At 45.5% G+C, this 27,579-nt stretch overlaps 1 protein-coding gene across 2 annotated transcripts in view; it reads right to left on the minus strand.

The window, feature by feature from the left end:
• PPP2R3B (protein phosphatase 2 regulatory subunit B''beta) overlaps positions 1–27,579 on the minus strand; it is a 396,604-nt gene that overhangs the window by 320,710 nt on the left and 48,315 nt on the right. Inside the window, exon 1 of one of the 2 annotated variants that reach the window (XM_069204312.1) lies at positions 19,407–19,698. The exons of the other annotated variant lie outside the window; for it this stretch is intronic. Within the exon in view, the coding sequence (XP_069060413.1) occupies positions 19,407–19,553 (147 nt within the window). The 5' untranslated portion in view covers positions 19,554–19,698. Of the gene's footprint in view, positions 1–19,406; positions 19,699–27,579 lie in introns of those variants that run through there. 2 annotated transcript variants of the gene reach the window in all.

Below are 27,579 nucleotides of genomic sequence, written 5' to 3' on the forward strand. Positions count from 1 at the left end.
CCCAAGCGAGACCGGACGGTAAGAGATATGCTGACGGGGGGACGCCCGGTGCTGGGGGGAGCCCCTGAAGATCCGCCGGCCGCAAGGTCCCCTGAAGCAAGGAAGGAGACATCGGAGGAGGACGCGGCCCCGGTTACGAAGGGCTTCCTCACCTCCCTGTTTGAATCGCTCCACGGGGACCTACAGGAACTCCGTAAAGATATATTGCAGGAGTTGAAGGAGTTGCGGTGGAGCTCTTGTCCCTGGGTGAACGGATAACCCAGGTTGAGGATGGGGAGGTGGCCCGAGGCGAGGAAGTAGCGGTCCTGCAGCAGGAGGTTCTGCGCTTGCGGGAGCAGCAGGACCTTCTTCAGATGACAGTGGAGGACCTGGAGAACCACTTGCGCAGACACAATATCCGCATTAGAGGAGTGCCGATCGGAGCGGAGAAGGATGACATTAGAGACTATGTGGTGGTGTTGTTCCGTTCAGTGCTGGACCTGGAGGCGTCCCTGGAGACTGTCCTGGACAGAGTACATTGTGTGGGCCGAGCTGGGGGAGCCGGGGACCACCCGCCGGATATCCTGGCATGCATCCATAACTACGGACTGAAAGAAAACATTTTGCAGCGGACACGCAATACCCCGCAGGTCCACTTTAGAGGCCATCAATTGCAGTTATACCAGGACCTGTCAGTTTGGACCTTACAGCGGCGGCGGGAGTTTAAGCCCATCACAGAGCACTTACGGGCGCATGCTGTATCCTACACATGGGGACACCCGTTACGCCTTGTTTTCCGCTGGGAGGACCAGCTTCGCCAGGTGAAGACGGTATAGGAGGCTTGCCGGATCCTGGGCCTGGAGGGAGACGCTCGGGCTCGGACACAAGTCTTGGTCCGACGGGAGATCGCCCGCGCTGGAGGAGGAAGGAGAGAAGGAGGAAGCAGCAGCGCCTTACGGAGTCGGAACGGATACTGGAACGTCAGTTGGCAGTGAACAGTGTAGCGGCTGGGACAAGTGCCTAGGCGGGGAAGGCGGGGTGCCATTGTTCAGCAAGGGGTCGCTTATAGCGGGCTTGTGCCCTTGTGGGAGGGCCTGGGCGGCGGAGGCGATGGACTTAACGGGCGATCTGGTGTGGTTCTACGGCCCTGTGGAGACTTTTCCTCTTGGGGATGTGTGTGACAGGACTTTTTTGTTATGAGCACCTGTTGTGCGTTTTAGATATATGTTTGTATGCTTCCCTGCGGGTTTGGTCATCATGGGCCCGAATGGGTCGGTCATGTTACTTGGAGCAGTGGAGATGCTGTTCTGAGTCCCGGCCCCTCAGTGGACTCTCTCCCCCCCGAGCGATTTTCTCCCCTTAAGTGCTTAAGTTTGAATGTCAGTGGGCTTAACAACCCAACCAAGCGGTTAGCGATACTGTCCGCTCTGGAGAAATCAGGGAGCCATATCTGTCTATTACAAGAGACCCATTTGTTACATAGGGATACGTTCCTTATGCGATCCAGATGGTTCCCTAGGCAGCTCTGGTCCTCAACAACTACGAAACATACGGGGTGGCAATATTGCTCTCGAGGACATTTGCTGGGGAGATAGTGGGGAAGGTACACAAAGTCCCAGGTAGGTTCCTGGCTATTAGAATTAGGCTTGGGGCCTTCTCTTTTACCATTGCTTCCCTCTATGCTCCGAATTCCCAGCAGGAGATCTTCCTGAGACAGTCAGTTTCCCCTATACTTAGTTTGCCTGATAGTGCCATTTTGGTAGGGGGAGATTTTAATCTGGTGATGGATAACGAGCTTGACCGCTCGGGCCAGCGCTTTGGGCAGACTGGAGCCTTGTTGGAGATGGGGCGTCAATGGCTGGCGGAATGCGGGCTGGAGGACGTATGGAGGAAGTGGCATCCCACACTCCGGGATTACTCCTTTTATTCAGCTGCGACCAAGACATATGCACGGCTCAATCTTTTTCTGGCCTTGCATGAGTTTATGTCCCGGGTTAGGGAGGCTACGATTGAGCCCAGGGCCCTGACGGATCATGCCCCTATCACGGTTGAGCTGGCCATGGAGATAGGTCACGCTGGCACTCCGAGCTGGTGCTTTAGAGACTCCCTGCTTCAGAGCGAGACAGCGGTGGACTCGCTTCGTCGTGCGATTAGGGATTATATCAGCTTCAACGATGATGGCAGTACTTCTGTGGAGACGGTGTGGGAGGAGCTGAAGGCGGTAGTGCGGGGTGAGGTGATGGCAATATCGACAAGGGATAATAGAGCAAGGAGGGAAGTGAGGGAGAGGCTAGAGCAGAGGGTAGCTGTCCTGGAGCGTTCCCATAAATCCACTGGCGCGCCTAGAATCTGCCGAGAATTAGAGAAGGTGCGGCAGCAGTTGAAACGACTGGACTGGGATAGGGCGGAGTACGCAGTAGCACGACTTAAGCACAAATACTATATTGGGAGCAATAGATGTGGAAAGCTATTGGCGCATCGGTTACGAGCGCAGCGTGCGGCGTCAGCGGTCAAATTGATTCGTTCTTCTTCAGGTGAAGAGGTCTGCACAAGCGATCAGATTGCAGAGGCATTTGCGGGGTTTTACCAGGGGTTGTACACAGCGGATGAGCAGGATGATGCGGCCCTGGATTCTTACCTAGAGGGCATAGCAATTACTCCTTTTGGTGAGCGGGAGGCGTCCCTGCTGGATCAACAGATAAGGCTGGAGGAGGTTATATTGGCTATCTCCCGCTTAAAGAGTGGGAAGTCCCCTGGACCTGATGGGTTCACGGCATTGTTTTAAAAGACCTTTTGCGTTGAGCTCGCCCCGCCTCTTGTGAGGCTTTTTAATTCCTTTCAGATGACGAGAACCCTGACGCCGAGTATGCTGGACGCTACCATTACTGTTATACATAAACCGGGCAAAGACCCGGAGGAGTGCGCTTCATATAGGCCGATCTCGCTTCTGAATATTGACGCTAAATTATTTACGGGGATCCTTGCTTACCGCCTTAATCCTTATATGCCGGGTCTTATTGATCCAGATCAGTCTGGTTTTATCCTGAATCAACAGTGTGGCGACAATACGAAGCGCCTTCTGCATTTTCTAGATAAAATTGATGGATCCCACAGAGAGGCGCTTTTTCTCTCTGTCGACGCCGAAAAGACGTTCGATAGGGTCCATTGGCCATATTTATTCCGGGTCCTGAAGCGTTCCGGTCTGGGCTTTCCCCCCTTTTGTTTGCATTATATATGAAGCCCCTTGCACAGCGCCTGCAGGATAGTCCCTTGTTTTCTGGGGTGAAATTTGGCGGAGACCACCATCTTACACTTGCGGAGCCTGCAACCTCTTTACCTGCGCTTATGGAGATACTAGTTGAGTTTAGCTAGGTTTCGGGATTTAAAGTGAATATGCAGAAATTTCAGGTCCTTGGTCTGTCTTTGAGCGCTGATCACGAGGAGGATCTGAAGGCTCGATACCCCTTTACTTGGTCATCCTCACGCCTTTCCTATGTCGGGGTTGAGTTGGCGACGCCTGACATTAAAACGGCGAGTCTGAACTATGCGAAGTTGGTTCGCGATGTACGGCGGGACCTGGAGTTTTGGGGGAGCCATAAACTGTCCAGGATGGGTAGGGTGGCTGCAGTCAAGATGACAGTCTTGCCGCGAATACTGTATATGTTTCAGGCGCTCCCACTAGCCCCACCTCCTCGGACGCTTGCCACCCTGCAATCGGCGGTCCTGAGATTTATATGGGAGGGTCGTCCGGCGCGCCTACCGCTGCAGGTTTTATATCGTCCTAAGGGTAGTGGGGGTTTGGCGATACCATGTCTTCTGAGATATTTTCAGGCAACACAGCTGCGCTTTCTTGTGGAGTGGAGTCACCCACTCACGGAGAAACAGTGGGGTTTTATGGACCAAGCGGTGGCGGGCTCCCATATATGGAAGGAGCCTTGGCTCCGGCGCCGGCATAGTGCGGGAGGCCTTTATTCCTCCCAGATTACTGGAAAAACGTTACGCGTATGGGATGCGGTTGCTTGCCGTCTAGGGCAGACTTCCTTTCCGTCCCCTATGATCCCCATAGGCACGAACCCTGACTTTGAGCCTGGACTTCGTCTGGATGGCCTGAGACGTTGGTATGAAGGGGGTTGCAGGAGAGTAGGGAGTCTTTTTGATGAACAAGGGGTGTTGTCCTTCGACCAGATGCGAAAGGCCTCTGGCCTAGTGGAGGCGGATAGATTGATGTATTATCAGGTTCGACACTGGGCTCTCTTGCCGGCGAACAGAGCTTTGATAGACAGGCCTCTTGCGCCATTTGAGAAATGGCTGTTCCTAAAGAAGGATGATAAGAGAATTATCTCTGAACTTTATCGGCTTCTGCAAGGGGAAAGCCGCCCGCCTAAGTCAAAATGGCAGTTGCGATGGGAGAGGGAGCTGGAGAGAGAACTCTCAGATGAGGAATGGGATAGCATATTCTATAGAAAACACCGCACAGCATATAATGCAGCTGGGACAGAGACATCATATAAAGTCGCTTCATATTGGTATTACACTCCAGCGCGGGTGCATGCATGGAATCAGGATAAGTCGGATCTTTGCTGGAGGGGGTGTGGAGCTACGGGTACACTTACGCATTTGCTTTGGCACTGCCCCAAGCTGCACTGCTATTGGGAAAGCATTATAGGTGACATTGATGCAGCGTTCCAAGTTAAGATCCAGAGACTCCCATCGTATATTTTATTGGGGTTGTTTAATTCCCTTACTTTTCCTTTACGGTCCTTAAAAGGAAGGCAGATATGCTTTAGCACTTAACGCAGCGCAGCAACTGATCCTAGCTCTCTGGGGTACAGATAGAGTTCTGACGCGTATCTCATGGCTCCAGAAGCTGTGGTTTATCTTAGCCATGGAGAAAATTACGCTAGCCTCCCAGCAGCGGGCAGGAGACTTGGGCAAGCTGTGGAAGCCGTTCCTTCGGATTCTCTCTGCAGAATTTACTGAGCTGACATGCCCGTTATACCTGAGAGTCTTGAGGCTGATTTGAATTCTTGGTTGGAGGGCTGGGGGGGAGGTTGGATGGGGGGATGAGCTTGGACGATGCAAGGGGTCCAGGTGAGGAGAGACAGGAAGATGACATGGTTTCTCAGAGGGAGGCATAGTTGAAGTGTTTGCGTTTATATGTTTATGTGTTCTCATCTGTGGGACTAGCACCTCGGAGGATTATTGCCGGTGGACACATGATTCTGCAACGAGAAGACTGGCTGGGTGGTTCCGCTGGGTGTGATCTTCTGATTACGAGAGAGACTTCTGTATGAAGATATGAGATTGCTTTTGTGCTGATAGCTTGCATTAATGTCCCGCGATGAGCTGTGTTTGTATGTTTATATTGTTTTTTGCCTTTTTAAACACAATAAACAGATTTGAGCCTAAAAAAGGGCTTCAGGGCCCCCATACTGCAAAATCAGAAGCTGTGTCTATGTTGCATTCTAAAAAGGCCTCTAAGGCTTGGAGTATTTGGGTCACCCATTGATCATTAGCTAGTAAAGATTCATCAAACACCCATGTAGAATTCTCAAAGCGGTGGTCTGTAAAAAAAAAAAAAAAAAATTCAAAGAATTTACAGAGTGATCCGAATATGGATTGGGTAATATTTCTGCCTGAGCCCTTTGAAGAGAATGAGATACAAGGAAAAAAAGCAATACGTGAAGATGAATTAAATCTTTGAGAGTGGCAACTGTAGGATCTCTCCTGGGGATAATCACTCCGCCAAGGTTCTACCAGAGCAAAATCGCACATAAGCATCCCCAAGAGCTTGACTGACAGCCTTATTTTGAGGTTTATTAGCCTTACAAGCATCCAAAGCAGTATTTGGCAAGATGTGAAAATCTCCCCCCAATTATCAGAGGACCCGATTCTTCTTTATCGTAATTATATAAAGATTCAAGTGTCTGTGGTGAGTCCTCAATAGGTCTATAAATCCCTATTAGTTAGAGACCAAGTTGAAAGTCTTAATTTTCACCCAAACCCATCTTGCACTGGTATCCCTGTGCACCTTAAGTATCTCGCATTGCAGCTCCCTTCCATTGAAAACAGCCACCCCTTTGATAGCTGATTGCAGAAGCATAAAAAGTGTGAGGCACAAACCCAATAACTCGAAATGGGGGTGTGGGGTGTGGCCTTATTCTTTAAATGCATCTCTTGAAGCAGAATTATATTAGTCCCATTTGATTTGAACCATTTGAACCAAGCAAGCATCCCCCTTGCCTTTACCCTACTATTAAAAGCACTGACATTGCACAAAATAATTCTCATCTGCCTAGGAGCCATGTTGTGCATTGAGTATTCCACCTTCTTCTATTGTCCGTCTTGGTCTACTAAAATGGCTTCCATCCCTTGTTTTAGTTCTCTGTGCACCCCCTACCCCTCCATCCCAACTCCCCCTTTACCCCCCCTAACCCTCCCTACCCCCTCTTTCCCTCCCCTAAAGTGAAATCCCCTTGGAAGTCTTGCTTGCCTCAGACTCCGTAACCAGGGTTCCCAAACCTCACCCCCTTTGCCTTGTGCCCTAGAATGGCACTCAAAAACCTGTCTTCCCATGGGTAGCCGTCGCTTAAGCAGTTCATATATGAGAATGGATCAAAACGAATGGAGCCTAGTTTCATTACTACAGAAGCCTTGGAAGTACACACATGATCAAAACTATAGCCTCCTATTCATTTAATTCAGTTATTTGTGGCCTTGCTGCTGCAGTAGTTCTGTGCTTGTTTCACTGAGCCCAGCACATGGAATTGACCTTTAACCAGCATTTATAGTTTGGGCTGCTGCACCAAATCTGCTTGCAGCCCGATTCCTGAAAAGCTTTATCTTGGTCTTGTACTCACTCAATCGGTCGTCCCCCCCTATTTGAAAGCCTTTTGATCCTATAGCCTTGGATAGAATTTGTTCTTTTATATGAAAATCGCCCAAATTTACGAATATACGAGAATAGGTGGCTATCAGGTAAATTATGGAAAATCAGATGCAATCCTACTTAACTGTTCCTCTAAAGTACTCCCAGAGCACTTCAGTCTCATTCGGAAACTACACCAATACGATATCTTGGGATTTATATAACTTTTAGGCTGCACAATCTATTTACACTTAATTTTAGGACTACATTGAAAAAGATTTCTAATTTAATGGGGGTACAGCAGAACCTTCCTATATCTATTATCAGGCGAGCTGCTCTAATCAATAATTCTTCCATTATTACTTTTGCTGTTCTTAGATGTTATTATAATAGTCCCTCAAAAAGCCTAGGCTTAAGAGTCAGGCGCTGCAGTTGGATTCGGAAGGAGGTTTGACCCGTCTCCAATGTTAAGACCTACTATCAGGTGCAATTCCTGGATTGTTTAACCAGGTTCTCTTTAACTATTTAGAGGAAAGGGAATTTTGTACTTAGAACTGATGCTGAAGAATTCTGAAATTTGTTTTGTCCCTTTCATATAAATGCCAAGGCTGCCTAAACAAATTAGATACAAGAAGCTACAAATAATAATGGAGTGCTTCAATAAAATTTGGGAGCACAATGAGGTTCTTAAGCTCCATTAACAACTAAAACTTACCGATTGTATCCCATTAGGGCTGCACTCATCAATGTCTACATGTAATCACTGGTTTCGGTTAGGGTATAAGATAGAACAGGTTCTCTACCACAACAGTACATTTTCTGAAAGGAGTAGGCTGCTAGAAGCAAATTCTAATATAAGTCTGTCCCTATTCTTCAGCTCTGCTCAAATTAAGCACTTTTGTTAGGGGTACAGCATGAGTGAGAGATCCTTTTGAGATGGACTTGGGGAATTCCTATTTGTTGGACCTGGCCCTTTTTGCAGGTTCATCCCCAGACTTTTTGCCTACTTCCTCCTATTTTTTATGACTCTTGCTGTTGGCTCTAGGACTCTGAACACTTTATCATTGCTGACCAGTGCTAAAGTGCAGGTGCTCTCCTTTCTAAAGTTGGTAGGATTGGCTTATACCTGATTAGCAGATTTAATTTACCTGCAAGTCTCTTATACAGTGGTATCCCTATACCCAGGGCCCGTAAATTAAATGCTACTAGTGGGCCTGAGCGCTGCTTGCGCCACCCACAGAAGTAGCCTTTCAAACCAGTCTCAGGCCTGCTAGCGCAGGGCCTGCATGTGCAGTTCACTACCACAGGGACCTGGCATCTAAATTTACTTGCCTGGCCCAGAACTCCCCTTTTACTACATGTAATTCACCCCCAAGGTAGGCCCTAGCTAGCCCTATGGGCAATGTGCTATGTATGTAGAAGGCAGGACATGTGCCTGGTTGCGTAGCCTGTCCTGGTAGTGACAAACAGCCTTTTTGGTTTCTCACTACTGTGAGTGCTGCCTTCTCATAGGATTGTATTGGAAATGCCCTGCCTTATATGTAGGGGGTATCATCTGATTTATGAGGGGTAGCGTAGGCATGTTTGTTATATTTGTAATGGTAGTGAGAAATGCTGCTTACTGGTTTAGGTGGATTTTTTATTAACATTACAGAAATGCCACTTCTAGAAAGTTAGAATTTCTCTGTGCTTATGACTCTGGTGTTTTGCAGCTTGATTCCAATCCACTTTTAGGCAGAATGACAGTTGGGCTTTGTGCATACTTTTTAGGCAGCCTGTACACAGGGAGGGTGGAGTTGTCACAGAGATGCATCTGCATTTTGAATGGTCTTCCTGGGCTGAGAGAAGGCGAGGCGGGGTTTACTTGCATCTGTAAAGGCTGTGCCCTGGCCTCACACAAAGGGCTTGTTTACCCACAACTGATGTTTGGAGCCTGTGCTGGACTAGAGAGGGGGGCACTCCCAGAACCAGTTGTAACTGGTTGAAATCTCCTCTACCCCTCTTTGTTAAACCATTGCAAAACTGAGTGTAAGTAAAAGGGATTTTTCCCCACAATTTGGAGACACTCTGGACTTGAAACATGCTTGTAACTGGACAAAGAATGCTGCTGGAGGGAGTCACCAGGAACCGCCTGGGACTGCTGCTGCTGTGCTGACCTGTGACCTGCTGGGTGACTTGGAGGAACTGCCACTGTCTGCATCCCCTTTGTGCTGGCCTGCTACTGGGCACGGCCGCCCTGTGCTGTGCTCCATCTTTTTGTGTCCTGCAGAGGCTGGGTGCTGTGGCCACTGAACCCTGCAACTGCCTGCCTAGCGTCTGGAGAAGCGCTCTTCCTGGGTGCCTGGAGAGCACCCCCACTTTATGTGATAAGGCGCCTGAGTAGCGCTTTCATTTAGTAGGCTTTGCGCTTTGAGAGCTCCTTTGTTTTAATCACTAGGCACCCGGGAGCGATTTCTGAGTGCCGAAATCACTGCAGCAATCTGGGCAATCCGAGACCGTTGAGCGTGTCCAAAGCGCACTGTATCCCGTGCCCCTGGGACACCGCAAGCTGATGTATGGAGCAAGCGTGCTCCTAAAGGTGCCCCTGGGGCGGAGAGCGCTGCAAGGAGCACCCCAGGGGCACCAGCCAGCATCGACTTTGGTGAGATCACCGATGCGGCCCGGGAGCCGGAATCACACCAGGGCTCGAAAAATCCACTCAACCACTATTAGCAAGTCTTATTTGATTCGGTAGAGCTCTTTTTAATACTTACTGTTCTGCCAAGTCGACACTGAACAGGTGTTCTGTTCAGTTGAAAAGTGGAGGGACAATAAAAGATGCCTTTAAATCTTGTTCTTATGTCACATTTGCTCTGTGTTCACAGACAGAGGTCAAAAGTCAGGTTTTCTTACAATTAATTTTCCTTCTGGTTGCAGAGTTCCTGGACTTTGTAAGGTGAACTGTGTGACCTGCTGCTTAGAATGTAAAATAAAAGGATATAGGGTGTCCTGTTTTTACTAACACACAAGATTTAAATGACTAAGTCAGCTGTGCAAACATTTCAAAATAAATTTCAGTAGGTGTGAAAGCCCTTTTTTTTATATTTATTTGTGATTACAAAAAATTTTAATAGGATGAAAATAAATCAGAATACTTTACATGTTGATGTAAAAAAAGGATATGTTTTCTGAAACCCAATTTTCACAGATTCTTAATACACTATATTGTTTTATCAGTAAAGCTGCAAGATATTTGAGAGGTTTTTGGACATTTCTTGGAAAGTTACTGTGTGTGGATGACAATATGTTACCACATTATGGTTTAGTAATATATTTATTAAAATTGAGTGTTTAAACAAACTGAGAAACACTCCTGCCCTGATGGCAATGTTGTTGGTAAACTAAAAGAAGTCTTAGGTTATGTGGGCTAGGCCTCAGGGGTATCTGGATTAGATTCATGTCATGCATGCAGCAAAGTTTAGTCTACTTAATCAAAAGAGGGTTTTTTTGTACTGCAGAAACGCTGAGCTCACATATTTGAAGGTGCAATCATATGTGAGACTTGAGAAAAAGGCTACTCTGTAAACTATTTGCTTAGGATCACACAATTTGAGACCCGTTTACGGGTCAAGTACATTACAGTTAGGTCGAGTAGATTATTTAAGTTACTCGACCTGCTGGTCTAGTAACATTTTTATGATTTTTCGAGCCCTGCATACTCACGCAACAGATCGGGTGCAGGTGAGTGGAAGGTGGCGGTCCCATGAAGGAGAAAGGCCCCATCTGAGGCCCCTCGGGGTCCCAGGGCCACCCAGAGAGCAGGACGCACAGGAGGCGAGGGTAAGTCCCCTCTCCCCCGGTCGCTGCCAAAAGAGCATGAAGCTCCAATTGTTTTCTTTTTTCGAGGTCCGCAGCCCAGGAGTAATGCGTCAACGGAGTCTCTCCGTGCTGCCAGGCCCCTTCCCCTGTTGTGCTAGGGGGCCAGTGTTGTTGGTGAGCCCCCCTGGTTGTGGTTGTTTCCTTTGCTTTCCCCACCCTCTGGGAAGGCTAGTCGTGGCTCCAGGGCAGGGCCCTCAGAGTCCATGGGCACCCCAGTTCGGCCACGGGACCCCAAGTGGGGCCCCTCTATAAAAACAGAGGGGATGCTTGCCACCCCTCTCCCCCCAACCACAAAACGGCCCCCATTTGAGCACAGAGGAGCGCAAGGGAGCCCCCATTTTTCTTTATGGCACTGGAGGTGCCTTCATCATAAAAAAAAAAGGTACTTTTGACTGGACATACACTTTTCTAATGTTTCTTTTATGGGCATGCTGGGAATGTTATGCTAACCTGTTTCTTTTATGATGTGCCATATATTTGCTAATGTTCTTTTTATTGGCATTCTATGCTCATATGTTTTTGTGACTTGCTATATGTTTTCTAATGTTCCTGGTATGGGCATTATAATGCTTTTATGAAAAGTGCATTTCTACAGTAATGCTGTTCCTGATTACTGCTTGTGTTGCAGAATAAGGAGTAACCTGTGTGTTATATGTGACTACTGCTGATTTCTGCAGAGTAATAGTACTGAAAACTGCTTGGGTTGAAGAGATTACTGATATTGTGTGGGGTCTAATGATGTTGTTTACAATACAGTTTATTTTTATATAACTTGGTGTTGTGTTTCCTTTGAAGTGGGGATAGTGCCTCACGTGTGTTATGCAAACGCTTTACACATTGCCTCTGGGATAGGCCTGACTGCTCGTGCCAAGCTACCAAGGGGTGAGCAGGGGTTATCTTGGATGTGTAACTCCCTCGCTTAGACTAGAGTGGATGTGCTCTGCCTGGCTTAGGTGCATACCCTAGCCAACCAGAAACCCAATTTCTAACACTAGTTTATTACCAAACTACATGGTATAGGACATTGGTATTGATGGTTACATCCAAAGCAAAGCAAGGCATTGATTGCAGATTTGCTTCAGTCTAAAGAAGCTTCCATGGGGTGTCAGTCAGATAGCCATCAATGGCAGTTCTATAATCAAATAAGTCAGAAGGCACTACGCACTGCTAATTTAAGAAGGTTGGCTTTCTTCAGCAGATAAATTTTCTTTTAGACACCTGCAAAAATTCACAAAATGTGTCCCGGGGCGGAATTCTGCTACTTCAGGTATAACCAGGTGATTGGCTACACATGATGTTTACTTGCAGGTACCTCAAGGATTTCTGGCAGGGTATTTTTGGTGAATTAAGTTTAAGGCTCAACCATGCTATTGCTTCAGACATGTATGGGGCACTGTTTGGTATGGTATTATCTTCCTTTAAGATGTCGACGGGCAGTTCCAATTGGTATTTATTGCAACACTGGTGGCCAAATCGTTAGTTTTGGCCAAGTGGAAATCTGACGTGATCCCTTCAGTGTCCCAATGGATTTCAACGATGGAAAAAGTTTGCTTTCGAGAAACTGCATGCCAGAATAATGGGTTTGATGGCCTGTAGAGACAGAATTTGGAGCAACTGGGAAGCGGACAGTTAAGCTACATAATCAAAGGCGGGTACTTTTTTATGAATTTCTATACTCCATATAATTGTGTGAGGAACGTTTCATGGATTTTTCATTTGTTTTGGGCCGGAACAATATTTCTGTATTATACAATAAAAGTTTTCCTATCGACTTAAGAGAACGAGACATGGGCCGCGAGCAAATGTTATAAAGGCTATTGTTATAATCACTATTTGTTTTGTAAATGATTTCTTGGTTGTTTATCCCTGAATAAATAAAATTATTTTTTAAAAAAAATTAAAACAAATCAACAACTTTACCATGATTTAGGATGATGTACAAGCTGCCCCAAAGTGACCTCCCTCACCGTAACTATATCAACTAGGGTGGCTGACCACCGGAAGTGTTGCTCGCTTCATTGTGCATTTGGGACCTTTGCCTTGACAGAACTGAGAGTGCAATTCCATTCTGTCTAAGATTGTCTAGCCAGTTCTTGGTCAGTAATTCTAAGGAGGTGGGTAATAACAGGTTGAGTTTCATGGTTCCCTAGAACATACAGTTTCCAGTGGCTACTAGGCACTCGGAGATGGACATTATCATATTCTTTTGTAACTTTCAACCTTTAAAGCCGTGGGGGAAATTAACATAACACACTACAGGAAGCAAATGGTCAAGGGGCTTGTGAAGATTAAGCTTGCCCAGGAGTCTACAGAACAGGAATAAAAGATCTTCATAACCCCTATTTCCGAGCTGTGAAGGGATGAGATTGCAATATGTGAGGTTTGGTTTCCCCAAAGTAGATCCAAGTTGCAACACTTAGATCAATTCCATGGTCTTCACAGGTAACATCCTACTTGGTCTAACTTTCCATATGCAGCTAAACAAATACGACACGGATGGATACTTTGGTATGAGACTTTGTACAGAATGCCATCTGTAATGAATAACTCCTCCAGTTCGCCATTTAATTTTTGCCTTCAGTTACATGAAGACTGTTTTGTGGCTAAGCATGCAAGGTGTGTGTTTTCTCTACCTTTTGTTGGCCCAATTTTCATTTCATACACACACACACACACACACACTCACACATGCACACAGAGATAGGCACTTTGTATTGTTTTGAGTCTGTTCGCATTTTCTCCCTCTTGCAGGTCAGTGAGGCAAGCTGTTTTTCCACAGACATTCTGTCCTTCCTACAGATGCTGGGTGCAAGCTGTGCTCCGCCTTGAGGGCTGACCCAAACCATAGATTATCCCTGGAGATCACCCCAACTTCAATCTTATTTAACTCCTCATATCAGGCCATCCAGCTCATGCATGCAGGGGAAGCGCTAAGAGGCTTGGGAAGTTTGCTGGTGTCCTCAATTTCTTTGGGGCCTGTTAGTGCCAGGAAACGATCCTGGATCTAAAGCCTGCTATACCCTTCTTGCTCACACGCTTTTGGGTGCCTCCAACGAGCTGGTTCTTGGTTCTCCTGGGTGGACTCAAAATAGCTCTCCATTGATGGCATAACAGGAGCTCCATTAAGTAGATCCTCAGTCACAACTGCATGCACTCACTAGAACACTCCCTTATCATATCAGTCCCTCTAAAGCACAGGTCCTTTGTCACCCCAGGGTGGACTCAATATAGCACTACCTTTGTGCATTAAAATCCTCTCCCGTGGGTGGGCCCTCTTTCGTGCTGGGTGGACTTTATAAAGCACTTCCTTGGAGATTTAACAGTTCCTCCAATGGTTCTTTGATACGACAGAGCGGACTCCAAAAACACTAGTGGGCCAACTGATGCACATCAATAGATGCCACATTTTACAGTATCCACCCTGAAGTTGGTAAGTACCTGCATACACAACAATATATATTCTGCTACACTCCATGCTTATGCACAGCAACCATGGGTGCACCAGGTTTTCCCCACATTGTTCAAATGTCACCCAACATGTCCCATTAAGGCCAAACTACAAATGTCCCTCTCCCAACCAAGCAGTCTGAGGGGCTCGCAGGAACCCAGAACAAAATGGAGAGTGTCACACCCTTGACTAGGTTTGAAGCATTAAATAAATAATGCCATTGCACCAACCAAGGATATGGGTCTTTTGGGGGTATGAAAAGTTATATAAATATTAATACACTACAATATTATTCAATACCAACCACTCACCATAATGTAGAAAGTCATTAATGGCTATATTCCCCAGCTACCTACTAAGCCTAATTTAACAACACACTTATCCTTGGTCATTTAGGTCAGCCAACCTCTATCAGCTAGCTGTACCCAGACACACAATCACATCCTTCCCCCGCTTCATCGCGTTTCAAACAAACGTTCAAGTTATGCAGTCTACCTCTAGAAAGCTACTTGCACTCAGTTCAGACTTGCTGATTTCAATGGGAAGCTTACAACTTACTTTGAGTTTGAAAGCCATGTTAATTGATCCCTCAAATCTTGCAATCCCAAGTCTCAAACGTTCATCATTCATCAAAGACTAATCTACCATGACGCTCAGAAAACTAAAAATTAGCAATGTTTGTAAACATAACACTGTTCATGTGTACTTTATTTAATTTCTCTATTCAATGATTTGCCAGTGCAAAATGTCCATGTGCATGTTACTACTACTCAACCTCATGTCTCTACTCATGTTAAACACCTACTCAGTACGCATGCTTATGTACAAACTTGTTACCATGTAAAGCACTTCTACTCAAAATACTTCCAATATGATTAATTCCTGGTGAAAGTAAAGACTAATCTCCATATGGCCAATCTGCAAATTTCATTAACAGTAACATTTAAAAAAAGAAAAAAGCAACTGCTTTACTTGAAGCCAAATGGGCTTAAGGTATATCTGGAAGTACCACATGGACCATGTGATACATATGCATATATGGGTGTAATGCATGACAGTATCCATCTTAGTATGTACTATTTTACAGTAGCTCAACTGTTTTGCATTTTCAGCCTCTCAACTTTTGTCAATGTAATAGAAAACGTCTTTGCACTTAAGGAATGTGAAGCCATTTCTGTGCATAAGAGGACAAGTTATGGAAAATGATGGTAAAAAAATGGTTTGGTCCATATGAAAGCTGGGCTTAGTGTGTTTTTTGTTTAAAAAAAAAAAAAAAGGAAGCAGGGTAAGGGAAACCTTACTGCTTTGATTCAAAAGGTTCATGTGACCACCGGGCTTGTATTTCACTCACTATTATGATCAATATCATGGGAAATAAGACTACTTTCCAAGATGTATGTGAAGGGCAGATTAGTGAATAGGTTCAAAGGGAGCACCTATCAATTTGGAAAAGACTACATTTAATTCAGAGGAGGGATATGATCTCCTCCCTCGGAGTAGGCATTCTTCAAACTCCCTACAATTCTTAACGCCAAAATGTAGGAATTGAACCATCACACACATTTGAGGATAGTTCACTGAGCATAAAGGTGCACTGACAAGTTAAAAGGCAACGCTTAATGTCAACTGAAGTTGTCTATTTATTGCCACACAACAGACTGCGAGGGATCAAAATGAGTGATCTGAATGTCCTCAAAGCGGAGTGATACAAGCAGGTCCTCTTTCAAGCTGTTTCTCAAAATGAAGTCTGAAGTCGAGGGATCCCTATCAGGTACTGGTAAAAAGTTGCATTCAGTAAATGTCCTATTAGGGTTTAGCAGAGCTTAGAAGGCCTCCAACAGGCCAATCACCAGGTTGGATAATGAGCTGGATTCTGGCAGAAGGATTTTATATTGCTGTGTTTTTTCTGTTATGGGCTACTGCACAGCTCCTGGGGATGGGTATAGGGAGGGGGGAAATGGATGGAAAAGAAGATTGTGGATGGCCCTCTGCACAAACACCTTGTAGGACTCATAGTCCTCAAAATTGCTCCGGGAGGGTGGTGGTCCAGAATGGTCTGCTATAGAGTCAAATTTGCATACCCCAATGGTTAGGGTAAAAAACCACGGTATAGGGGGCAGTGGCGTTATCTGGACTCAGGAGCAAATATTTCAAATATGCTGATATGTTTGTGCTGGGTTGCTAAATGGCTTTTGGGGCTGTTTCCCGTTGAATAGAACAGGAAGGTGGCATGCCAAACAGCATTGAGACTAAGTGTTTGTCCTTTGACAGGGTGGCACAGGTTGCACTGTGACCAACATGAGTTTTGGGGGCAATGCAGATGAGTGGTACAGTGCTATGGAAGCAGAAGATGTGACTGTGTAACCTTTCTCTGGCGGCCATGCGGTGTCCTCAAGGAGGAACATTGTGAAAAAGAACAAAAAACTATTTTCAATTCTTAACAACAGCGTTGTTTGGTGACAATTATCTTGGCCGCTAGTGCAGCATGAAAAGTAAAGCGTAAGGTAAGCTATACAGAGAACTAAAAACGGATCTAGGTGAGCACTGAAATTCTAATGTACAAATCTAGGTTTTTTTTCCACCGTTAACGTCTGGTGAATGCCATTTTCATCATGCTCCTACCTGTAGAGGACTTAAAATTACATGGTAAAGGAGGCAGAATATGCAGCAACTAGTGTGTGTGTTAACGTTACCAAAACCGGTCAACGAAATGGGAGATCATGGAGAGAGGCATAAACTGCAGCTATTTAAGCAACTAGGGTGAGTCATTATAAAGAACAAAATTAGGAAATGAGGGAGTCATTAGATGCAAAAACCCCGAAACTATCAGAGAACAAAAATGAGGTCATTAACATGGCTTAAAGTTCAGGGGCAAATATTAGATGTGAATGTGACACAAGAAGCTATCCTTGACAGGGTCAATTTGAAGAATAAGGTAGTCACTAGAAAGAGAAACTTTATTTGGTCTATACGACATTACTAGAGTGAGTCACTGCACACAAGGGCTGCAGGTACCCATGAGAAAGTAATGAGATACTTCCATACACAATTTGAGAATACTCACATTACTTATCAGTACAAATGAGGTTTTCGATGGAAGCAGAGGGGGTGTTTGTATGAGGTATATGGCATATCCCTACATCATCCATGGATGACACAGCGACAGTTGTGAGGTTGGTCCCCAATAGATTCCAGAATGTCTGTCATATCTGTTGTATGTGAGATAGTTTACCTGAAGCACGGGCATTTAAGCTTAAAATACTGTTGCAGTGCAGAGACAAAAGCATACATATGCTAATTTATAAAATAACTTTGCACCACTAAAAACCAAACAAAAGAATAAAAAAACAACACTAAGTCTACAAAATCCAACTTTATTGGTAAAACCATACCTCAACATTAATTCACCAGATCTAAAGACTTTGATGTCACCTCCTGAAACAATAGTTACTAGGTTCTTAGCACTTACACAAAGAAAATAAGTTGGGCAGCTTCCATCCCCCTTTGTGAGTCTCGACAGTTGCCATAACACACACAACCTTATCATACCCAGGGAATGTAGCAGGAATTCAGATACCTACAGTTGTCTAAAACAGTGAGCTTTATGAGAAAGGGTAGAAAAACAACGCTGTTCATTGTCTTTTGCCGTCTGTTCTTCCTGCAGCTGCTCTAACGCCAACAACTGTGCCAGTCTCGTGTGCAAAAGAGGGCGGCTGAATAAATGAACTGCGCCACAAAATTGTGTACGACAGTTCAGAAGATGCTCCGTTTGATAAATCTATGAGAACGCAAATGAACATTTTCAACGGGACAAACAGCTGACTTTTTAGTTTGGAATATTTGTCTAAACCTTTTACTGTCAGATGTTCTTGCTCGTGTTTACAATGGCGGCGTAGCTTACAAAGTGTGCAAGAAGAATGTCTCTGGCACTACAGATAGGCTCAGAAAGCAAGACGCTCTTCAGATTTCACTATGTAACTTGGAAGGATAAATTTAGCAGAGGGATCCTGCAAACACAAGCACGCTGACCTCCAACCTCCCTTGAATCCAAGCATGTTGTTGAAATCATCGGGTTTCTCTTAGGCAATGCAGTAGTCATTTGGTACCATTAACATTACTTAGCGGTCGGCATTCCCACTCTAACAAGTTCCTGCAGCCCGCTAGGGCATCCCTCAATCAGGCGTCAACCTGAATTTACCAAATGTATTCATAAGAGCGTAGAGGCACGCAAAGAAATATAAAAGTTTTACGTTTTACTTAATGAAAATGTAGAAAGGGGAAAAAACAACGTTTAACATTTCATCCCATTAATTGCGCTCTGTACTTTTTCAGCAAAAAACACAGCAAAAAATAATCAACTCCAATATCTTTCAAAGTAACCTAATGCTCGTATTTTGCCCAGTGAAAATCAGTTATGGTATATTCTGATACAAAGAAATACAAGGTAAGTAACTAAAACTAACACAAATCCAGGGAATTACGTCATTCACAAATAACTATTTTTTACTACAGAGACACTGGTACGGTTATCAAACGAGTCAGTAACCGAGGACACAATTCTCAAGTCCTGGGCTTCTCTTTTGCAAAGAGCAGCGTCGCTATCAATTGTGAGGCAGGTGCTGTGGCAACCAACCCCAGTACTGTAAGGGAATTACCGCACCTCAACTGTGGCTATCTTGTACTAGCCCCCCTGGAGGTGTGGGACACATTTTCCTTGCTTGCATTAGGGCCCACGGTTACTCGCTACGTCACTGTCTACACTTATTTATTTTCAGGTAAATTACTTAGATTTTAGCAACTGAACCTGAACTGAACTGAACCTGGACTACAACTCCCAGAAAGCATTCGACTGTAAAATGTAAAACCCAGGACTGGAGCCTTGCCTCTTTAGCGATTAAGTCATTTGGTAACTTCAAACAGAACAATCTGTCAAATTTGCGGGAATCTGACTATTTTTCAGCAACTATACTCTTTAAGCGTGCACATAAACACTGTTAAACGTGCGCGGCACTGTTTGCAAAACAATATCTGTTAAACCCCCTGGTCAGATTCAAACGAATGTTGGTAACAAATGCCACCCGTCATATAACTACACAAAACTGACCAAAAAAGTAGGTACACACATTTCTCAAAAGTATTAACATGGCGAAGCAGACACCCTAAACAAAACACATTTTATTTGCTGCTTCACACAGCTGAGGTGAACAGTATGATAACAAAACAAGTAAGCAGCAGAAAAGAGCAGCATCAAACCTGTATTTGCTGGAAAGCCTTCAGTCTCTTTTTGAACCTAGAGGGCAAGACAAAATCACAACCGCGCGCCAGTAACGCCAATTCCTTCCTCAGATCCGGATCCTGTCGCAAAGAGATCTCCTTGATCCTCATGTTTTCAGATTTCATATAAATGTCCTCTGGTGCACGAGACTGAACGCCAAGTCCCAGAGATTCTCCGGGCCGGCCTATTATCACACGGTGCCCACTTCACTCAGAGCAGCAGCTGCGTCTCAGCTCTGAGGTATTCTGAGGGCCGGCTCAACTCCTGACTGTTGTTCCATTCATTGGAGGGAACTTGGCTAGGAGCGGAAAGGCAGCCTGTAAAGTCACTTTGGGGGGGGGGGTCGGCGCACGCTCCGAAGAAGAAATGCAACGCTATGTAAAGAAACAAACTTGTTGGCAGCAAAGCGATGCCACCTTGGAAAGCAGAAAGCAAGCACTCGGAATATTTGAATAATAAAAACTGAAGCACAACGAGGCACACGCAACACTCTAGCCACACACAAAAAACTGTCATATATACCACTGTGAGTAGGGACGTGGTAAATTACGACGACACTTTCTAGACTGTCAATGGGCATGAAAAACATTGAAATAATCCAACAAAGACTTTTGGGATGTCTCATCACACGATTGGTTCACAGTTATGCCACAAATTCTAAACGAGAACTTTAGCCAATCGAGTTTGTTAAAACATTATCAACAATGTATGGGCTCAACCCCTAATTTACTCCTATATTAATAAGCTCCACAGGCTGGGTGACCAGATGGCTTCACGTCACTATTTTCCATTTCTAGGCTATGCTTTGACATATCATTGTTACCAGGTGTGTTAGTCCAATTGGCTCAATTGAAATGAAATAAGACTAGAACTTCTATATTTCGAGACATACAACATGATATTTAGCATCAGGCATCTCTATCTCCAGCGAGGTTGAGTAAAATATGTGTTCCACCAATTCAAACTGCCCTTGTTGCCTCTTCCCTGGAGTTATATCAAACACATGTTCTGAGACTGTCTGAGTATATAGGGATAAAGTACCTCCTGCGTACATTATACAGATATTGCAAGTCACCAAGGAGTTTCATAACCATATAAAGGAGCGAGGTAGAAGGCAGATTTTCTTTATAATGTTATGAAACTTCAATGTGACTTGCAATATCCTTATCATGTATGCCAGGGGGGTACATTATCCCATCTAATACATGGTCAAACCCAGTGCTTGAAATGGAAAAAATAAAGTGCAGGTACTCTGTGCTAGAGTACCTGCTTGTTTCTGAGAAGTGCCGGTACTCCCCAATTAAAAGTATTACGTTTTTCTTGAGATGTGCCGGTACTCTCCCGCTCCAAATAGAAAAGTGCCGGTACTCAGTACCGGACAGTACCGGCCCATTTAAAGCACTGGTCACACCATCATCTCTCCCATATACCACTTAAAACCTTGGTGCACAGCTCTTTTACATGAAAGAACAGGATTGTTTGCAAATATGAAGAAAAAACGCTAGAGCAAAATTAAACACATCAAAAACCACTTAGATTTTTATTGCAAACAGATATTAGAAACAGATAAATGCAGTTCATTTGTATAAATACAAGTTGCGGTAGATTGCAAGCTGTAGAAACCTGCAGAAATAGTCTATCTTTTTTCAAACTATCTATGGAGTGCAAAAAATACACAGGTTCCGTCTATATGTCACTGTTAGCTAGAAAAATAGAGCAGAAGAAAGAAGCTTTAAACAGCTGCTTCAATTTTGCTGGTGAGCTGATCTCCCTTTCACCTCAGCTGCTGGCTCTGGCAGCAGGGATGGTGACGTCGGAACTCGGCTGCAATAACTTCCAATAGTCAAGTTCTGACATCTTTTCTCTATGATGGTCAACTGAGTGCATCACAAGTTGCGGATTTTAAAGAAATTAGAGACTGGCATTTATAAGTGGATTACAGATCCCATGTGTTACAGGCAACTACTGGGGAGATATTTGCATTTGTCAGCGTCTGCCAGGAGCTTCATGGTCTAGAACATTACATACTGGGACTGTACAAGTGGCCCAAATCTGGTAAGGTTGCAAATAGGTTTTAGACCTAACCTTCTTACTGGCCAGATGCTCAATGACTAGGAGATGGAAGGAGTAATCATTGCCTGGTCTGACTCATTGGCACTCTACTGTAGTACAGTGGCCCGAAGTCAAATCAGCCTCTGAGAAGAAAGATGGACAGGGATCTGAGAAAATGGTTTATTGCCAGACTGAGGGTTGAATTGTTATTGCTCATCTCCTTTAAAGATAGCACTAAAGAGGATACCAGACCCCAATATGTACAAACATCCGCTGATTTACTTATGCCAGGGGTTCATATTAAAAAACTGGTGGACACTGCACTACTGATACTGTCTCCCTCCCCTTTCTCCTAACTGTCTACTGCAACTACAAATGTCCTTTCCCTTTAGCTTGCCAAAATTTGAGCACATCCTTCCGCCGCAGGCTTGCTGCTTCCCCTGCAAAACTTTATTTACTTACCTTCGAAGATTCACCTGTTTTATAAGTGTACAGTTATGTTACTCATTTAAACTAAGCTTACACTCGTTGAATACTTTCTTCATCACACATATGCATGAATATTGCATATATTACTTGATAATAATTGTATGCAGATTACGGACACATATGAGTTCAATACATGCAATCTACTAAAAAATGTTCAGGCAGGAAGACCAATGTCTCTCCTGGGACCAATTATGTATATGTATTAAACGTACTGAAAAAATAATAAAATTGTGTTTTTTTAGGTTTTACACGGTTTTATTAGTTTTCAGAAAAGTATACAATACAGAACATTCACCTCACCTACACTCATGGCCGACACGGCGTAATCTTAAAGTAAAGAGGGAATCAAACTACGGGGCGGGGATGCCAATGGGTGGGGTGATGGCGAGGGTGGGAGAAGGGATAGTTACGTCCAGTTAGGGAAGAAAATTGATTATTCCTGCTGCTGCATGTTGCCATAGCATTAAATCTTAGGAATCAGCGCTAGTGTCCAGAGTTCATTCTTACTAGCTCACTCAGCATCGTTTGCGGGGTGCGTGAGTCAAAAGATCCGCTAATAGGCCGAGCGGACAGCTCCCTGAAATCTTGTGCCAAAAATTGTATGCCTAGATCCCATGTCTTATCAAATTGCGGAAGCTCGAGTTTTACGGCAGCTGTCAATTTCTTCATGCCAAGCAGTCCCCAAAGCTTCTGTAGACAGTCCACATGTGTTGGTATCTTTCCTGTGCCCCATTTGAACAGAATGACTTGTTTGGCTGCACACAGAGCTAGTGTGATAGCTCTCCCAGCCTCGGAGCGTAGGGGATAGGTCAGAACATTCGGAAGCTATAGCAAAATATATACTAGGAAACTTGGGTGTGTTGGTCTTGTACATTTCATTAATGTCTGCCAGGACTTCCGTCCAGTAGAGTTGTTGTTTAGGGCAATGCCAGAGAATACGGGTCAGCATACCTGGAGATCCGCATTTTCACCAACATGCATCATCCCAATCTTGGTTCCATTTAGCTATTCTAGCTTGGGTATAGTAAAAGTAATGCATTAATTAGAATCTCCTTCCCAGAGGCGCTATAGGCTGAGGTGCGAGTTCTGAGTAGGAGGTCTGACCATTCTCTGGGAGCCAAGGATCGGTCTTATTCTAATTCCCACTAGCTGGGAATTTGGAGGTGGCCGAGCGGGTGTTAAGGAAGGTATAGATATCATAGAGAAGACTCTTGTCAGTGTGTCAGGGAAGGAGCCATTTCTCAAAGGGTGTGAGGGGCCTGCTGGCATACAGGAATATATGGGGTTGGGTCACCCAGTGTCTAATAGCAACGTAATGCCAGTATTCAGTGGGCGGTATTCCATAGTCGGATCGGATTCCTGATAATCCACTAGGCCATGGTGGTCAAAGAAGTCACCCACTCTCTTACAGTTGGCTTCTTGCCATGGAAGAAATGTTGTGCTCCACATGGCAAGTGGAAAGTCAGGTTTTTCCATAGTGGGTATTGTGGTGAAATGTGAGTGGATAGTTTTTCTCCCAATTTAACTCTATCCCAAGTCCCCATCGTTGCCCTCACTACTGGTGGGATTTAGACCCCTCGTGGACGGTGTTTTCAGTAGCAACCAAGGAGCTTTCCATATATGGATTCCTGCAATCGCCTGATCGATGAAGCATTAGTGTTCTTCTGTGCGGGCCCTATTCCCTTCCACCAGATATCTAAGTTGGGCTGCCTGTTGATATGAAGTTAAGTGGGGAATGCACAGTCCTCCCTCCACTGCAGAGAGGTGGGAATGTTTCTAGGCCATGCAGGCCTTCTTACAATCCCATATGTAGTTCTTAATCAAACGTCAGTATGTGTAGGAGAGGTTGGAGGGGGGAGGGTTTGCATAATGTAAAGTATGTCTAGCAGGAGAGTCATCTTGACTGCTGCCAGCCTGCCCAGCCAGGAGATGGGGTCGCCTTTCCAGGATTCTAAATCGGAACAAGCAGTAGTCAACAGAGAAGCATAGTTGTGTACCGCCGTCTTCTCCATGTAGAGTGAATCTGCAAGCCCAGATATGAAACCGCTCAGGTCGCACATGGGGAGGGGAACATGCACTCTAGATGATTCCTATCACTCTGGAAAATGGTGAGGTTGAGGACCTGTCATTTCTGTATGTTAACTTTGAAACCAGAGACTCTGCCAAAGGCTTCAAGTTCTTGCAAAAGTGGCAGTGGAGAAGTGCTTGGCTTTGTGAGTGCCATCATGACATTATCCGCATAATGTGAGATTTCATGTTCCTGGCGGCCCATGGTAATACGGGTGATTAGTGTTTCTACAGATCCTCTCAACTAGGAGACCCATATTGAAAATTAATAAGAGTGGGGATAGAGGGCACCCCTGCTGTGAACTCCGTGTTATGTTAAAGGGTTGTGATGTCAGTCCCTTAACCCTCACACTGGCTGTGGGTTTTGTATAGCTGCACCATACCCAGCTCCAAAAACAGGCTCCTAGTCCTGTCTTAGACAGCAAGAGAAAGGGCCAGTGCACAAGATTTTGGCACAAGCCGTTTCGGCATCGATCAATAATAAAAGAGCTGGTACCTGGGAACAATGCGCTTATTAATGAGATGTAGGCGGGCTTTGTATTAGCACAGCAGCCTCTCTTGGTAATGAACCCAGCTTGGTCTGGGCCAACCAACCCCAGGACGTAGGGGAATAGGCAGCCTGAAAGGATGCTGGTAAAGATTTTGGTGTCTAATAGAAAATGGGCCGGGCTGATGAGCAGTGATTGGGGTTCTTCCCTCACTGTAATGGTGACCTCCCTCATTGTGTCTGTAGGTGTACCTGCATCGCTAAAGGAGTTATAAAGACAAGCAAGGACAGGAACCAGATGCGTAGCAAATGTTTTATAAAAATTGGAAGTGAAGCCGTCTTGTCTGGGCGCCTTGCCCAATTGAAGCCTTACGATAGCATCAAGCACTCAGTCTTCTCAAATGTCTTTGTCCAGCTGACGAGCATTCTCAGCCAGTAAACACTCAGTAAAGGCTTGAGCAAGGTAAGCTGCAGCGTCCTCACAATTGAGGTCTTTCCCTAAATACAGTCTGGTGAAAAAGTGCTCAAACGCCTCTGCGATCTGGGCATCCTGATACGCATGTTTGCCTTGTGGTACCTGAATCTCGGCTATTCTCCGTTTGTGTATCTGGGCCCTCAAAGAATAGGGGAGGAGTCGCACTGCCTTATTACGCCCTGCATATTATTTTAGTTTGGTACGAAGTAGCGCATATTCCACCTCATCCACGTCGATAGCTTTAAGATGCTTTCTAATCAGCGTAAGCTGACCCTCGCTCTATGGGAGCGGAGTGTGTGTGGGCTTCCTCAAGCACCTTCATCTGATTTACCAAGTTGGCTCGCTAGTCTTCTTTGTGCTAACTAAGTCTGGCAGAGATGGCTATAAATGTACCTCTCAGGATTAACTTTAGAGTGTCTCAGAGTAGGGGCATAGTGTGTCTGGTTTGTCATTTGTGCTGAGGATGGTGTGGATGGTGGTCCCGTTTATCCTCCAGTTCTGATTCGTAAGTCAGTAATTTGGAGTAAAGGTGCCATGGGTGAGTGCGGACCGGAGATTTTCAGGGTAATCGAGACAGGGGAGTGGTCGGACAGGGCAGCTGTACCTGTATCCATGTGAGTGGTGTCTGCCATGAAGCAGGAGGATGTCAGGAAATAGACTACCCTGCCATAGAGTTGGTGAGCTGATGAAAAATAAGCATAGTCTTTCACGGCAAGGTTGCATATCTGTCACACATCTACTAGTCCCACTTCCTCCAGCCAAAGGAGACCCGTTGCAGTGAATGCCCCTGTTTATCGTGTCCTGTCCTGTGTGCTCATCAGTCTAGCAGCGTATCTGGGACTAGATTGAATTCTCCTCTAACTACTATGTCTGCGTCAGGGGTAGCCAGCACCTGTCCTATAGAGTCCAGGATAAAGTTTTCCTGAAGACCATTCAAGGCATAAATGCTATCAATAGTAAATGTGCGCACATTAACTAAAAGTCTCAGTGAGAGGAGTCTGCCTGGCAGCTCTGTCTGTGTCTGGAGGACCTGACTGTGGAGGCGAGTTGCAAGCAGGAACGCAACACCTGCCTTTCTCTCTGGTCCGGAAGAGAAATATTGGTGGCCGAACCAGCGGGATTGCATGCGTTTCCAGTTCCCCCTTAAGGCCGTGTGTTTCTTGTATAAGGCAGGTGTCCGAGTTAGAGTCCCTAAACAAAGAGAGGAGTGCCAGCAGCTTTATTAGGGTATTCAGTCCATGGATGTTCAGGCTTAACATTTTAGCCATTTACCACCATAAGCAGTTGTGTCAATAGAGAAGAGCAAGGGTCGGCTGCCAATGGCTCTCCCCTGACAGGCAGGACCGACTATCAGTGTGAAGAGGAGGTCATCCAGCGGATGAATAACCGAGCGGGGCGGAGGGGATTTGGGGGTGAATAGTAACCGTAACAGTGAAACACAATCACTCCCCTCTTCGGAGTGCAAAAAAGGTGATATGGGGTCATGTCACTGGTGAGGGAAGGCCTCTTCCCTAGGAGTGGGGAGAGGTAGGGCTCCACCACCCATGCTAGCCAATCTTTGGTGTGAAGGGCTAAGGCACCCAGGTCCCCACATGTTTAAGGGGGCCGAGGACAGAATGTCCATTTCAAACAGTCTCTCTGCTGATAGGGCACAGTCCCCAATCTAGCCCCTTAAGCAGTTTTTTGGTCGAGTGTGAGGCACTGGAGTTGTAGCTGTTGAAGCAAGGCTGTTCTATCCCTGTGGCTCTCAGTTGCCATGAGCTAACCTATTGTCTCCCTCGCTGGTTGGTGAATGTGCCCAGGGCTATCAGATCAGTCTGGGGAGCTCAATGACTTCGACTCCTGCAGGCTTCCAGACCCAGAAATGTTTGTGCCTCGTCTAAAGTGTGATCCACATGGGCCTCATTATTTCAAACGAAGATGCGCTTGAAGGGAAGTCCCCATTCGTAGCTGATCCCTTTCTGTCTTAGAAACATGGTGGCCGGTTTGAGCACCTGACAGCACAGTAGCGTGATGGTGGACACGTCCTGGAACAGCTACACCTTTGTTTCTTTGAATGTGATCGAACCCCGATCCTCCATTGCGGACATGATGCTTCTTTCTAGCGACAACGGTGCACGCTGGTCAGGATGCCCTGAGCCTCCCCTGGGGACTTGGATGGACGGCCCACCCTGTGTGTGTGTGGTCTAAGACAATGTCTTTCTCTGTAAGGTCCAGTAGAATAGGGCAGAATAGGCAGATCATGTAGTTCTTTAAATTTCCCCGAATTGGCTTGGAAAGGGACTCTCTTGATTCTAATGTTCAACTGGCCTGATCTGTTTTTGCGATCTTCTAGATGAAATTGCAGGTCCACGTTTTTGTCACATAGTTCCAGCAATTTCCAGTGGTGATTGTCAAGCTCCTTTTCTCTTGTATCACCAGCTTGTTCCAGAGTGGCTACTCTTTGTCCTAAGTCCCCCAAAGGAAGTAAGGGGGGCGAGGCGGAGGAGCAGAGACTAGCTCCCACAGCTCCCACGGGCGTGGGTGTCCACGCGGCCTCCTTTCTTCCCCACCGCTATTTTCAGCGCATAGTCCCCGTCCA

The sequence above is a fragment of the Pleurodeles waltl genome, chromosome 8, assembly GCF_031143425.1.
Source record: "Pleurodeles waltl isolate 20211129_DDA chromosome 8, aPleWal1.hap1.20221129, whole genome shotgun sequence".
Lineage (NCBI taxonomy): Eukaryota > Metazoa > Chordata > Amphibia > Caudata > Salamandridae > Pleurodeles > Pleurodeles waltl.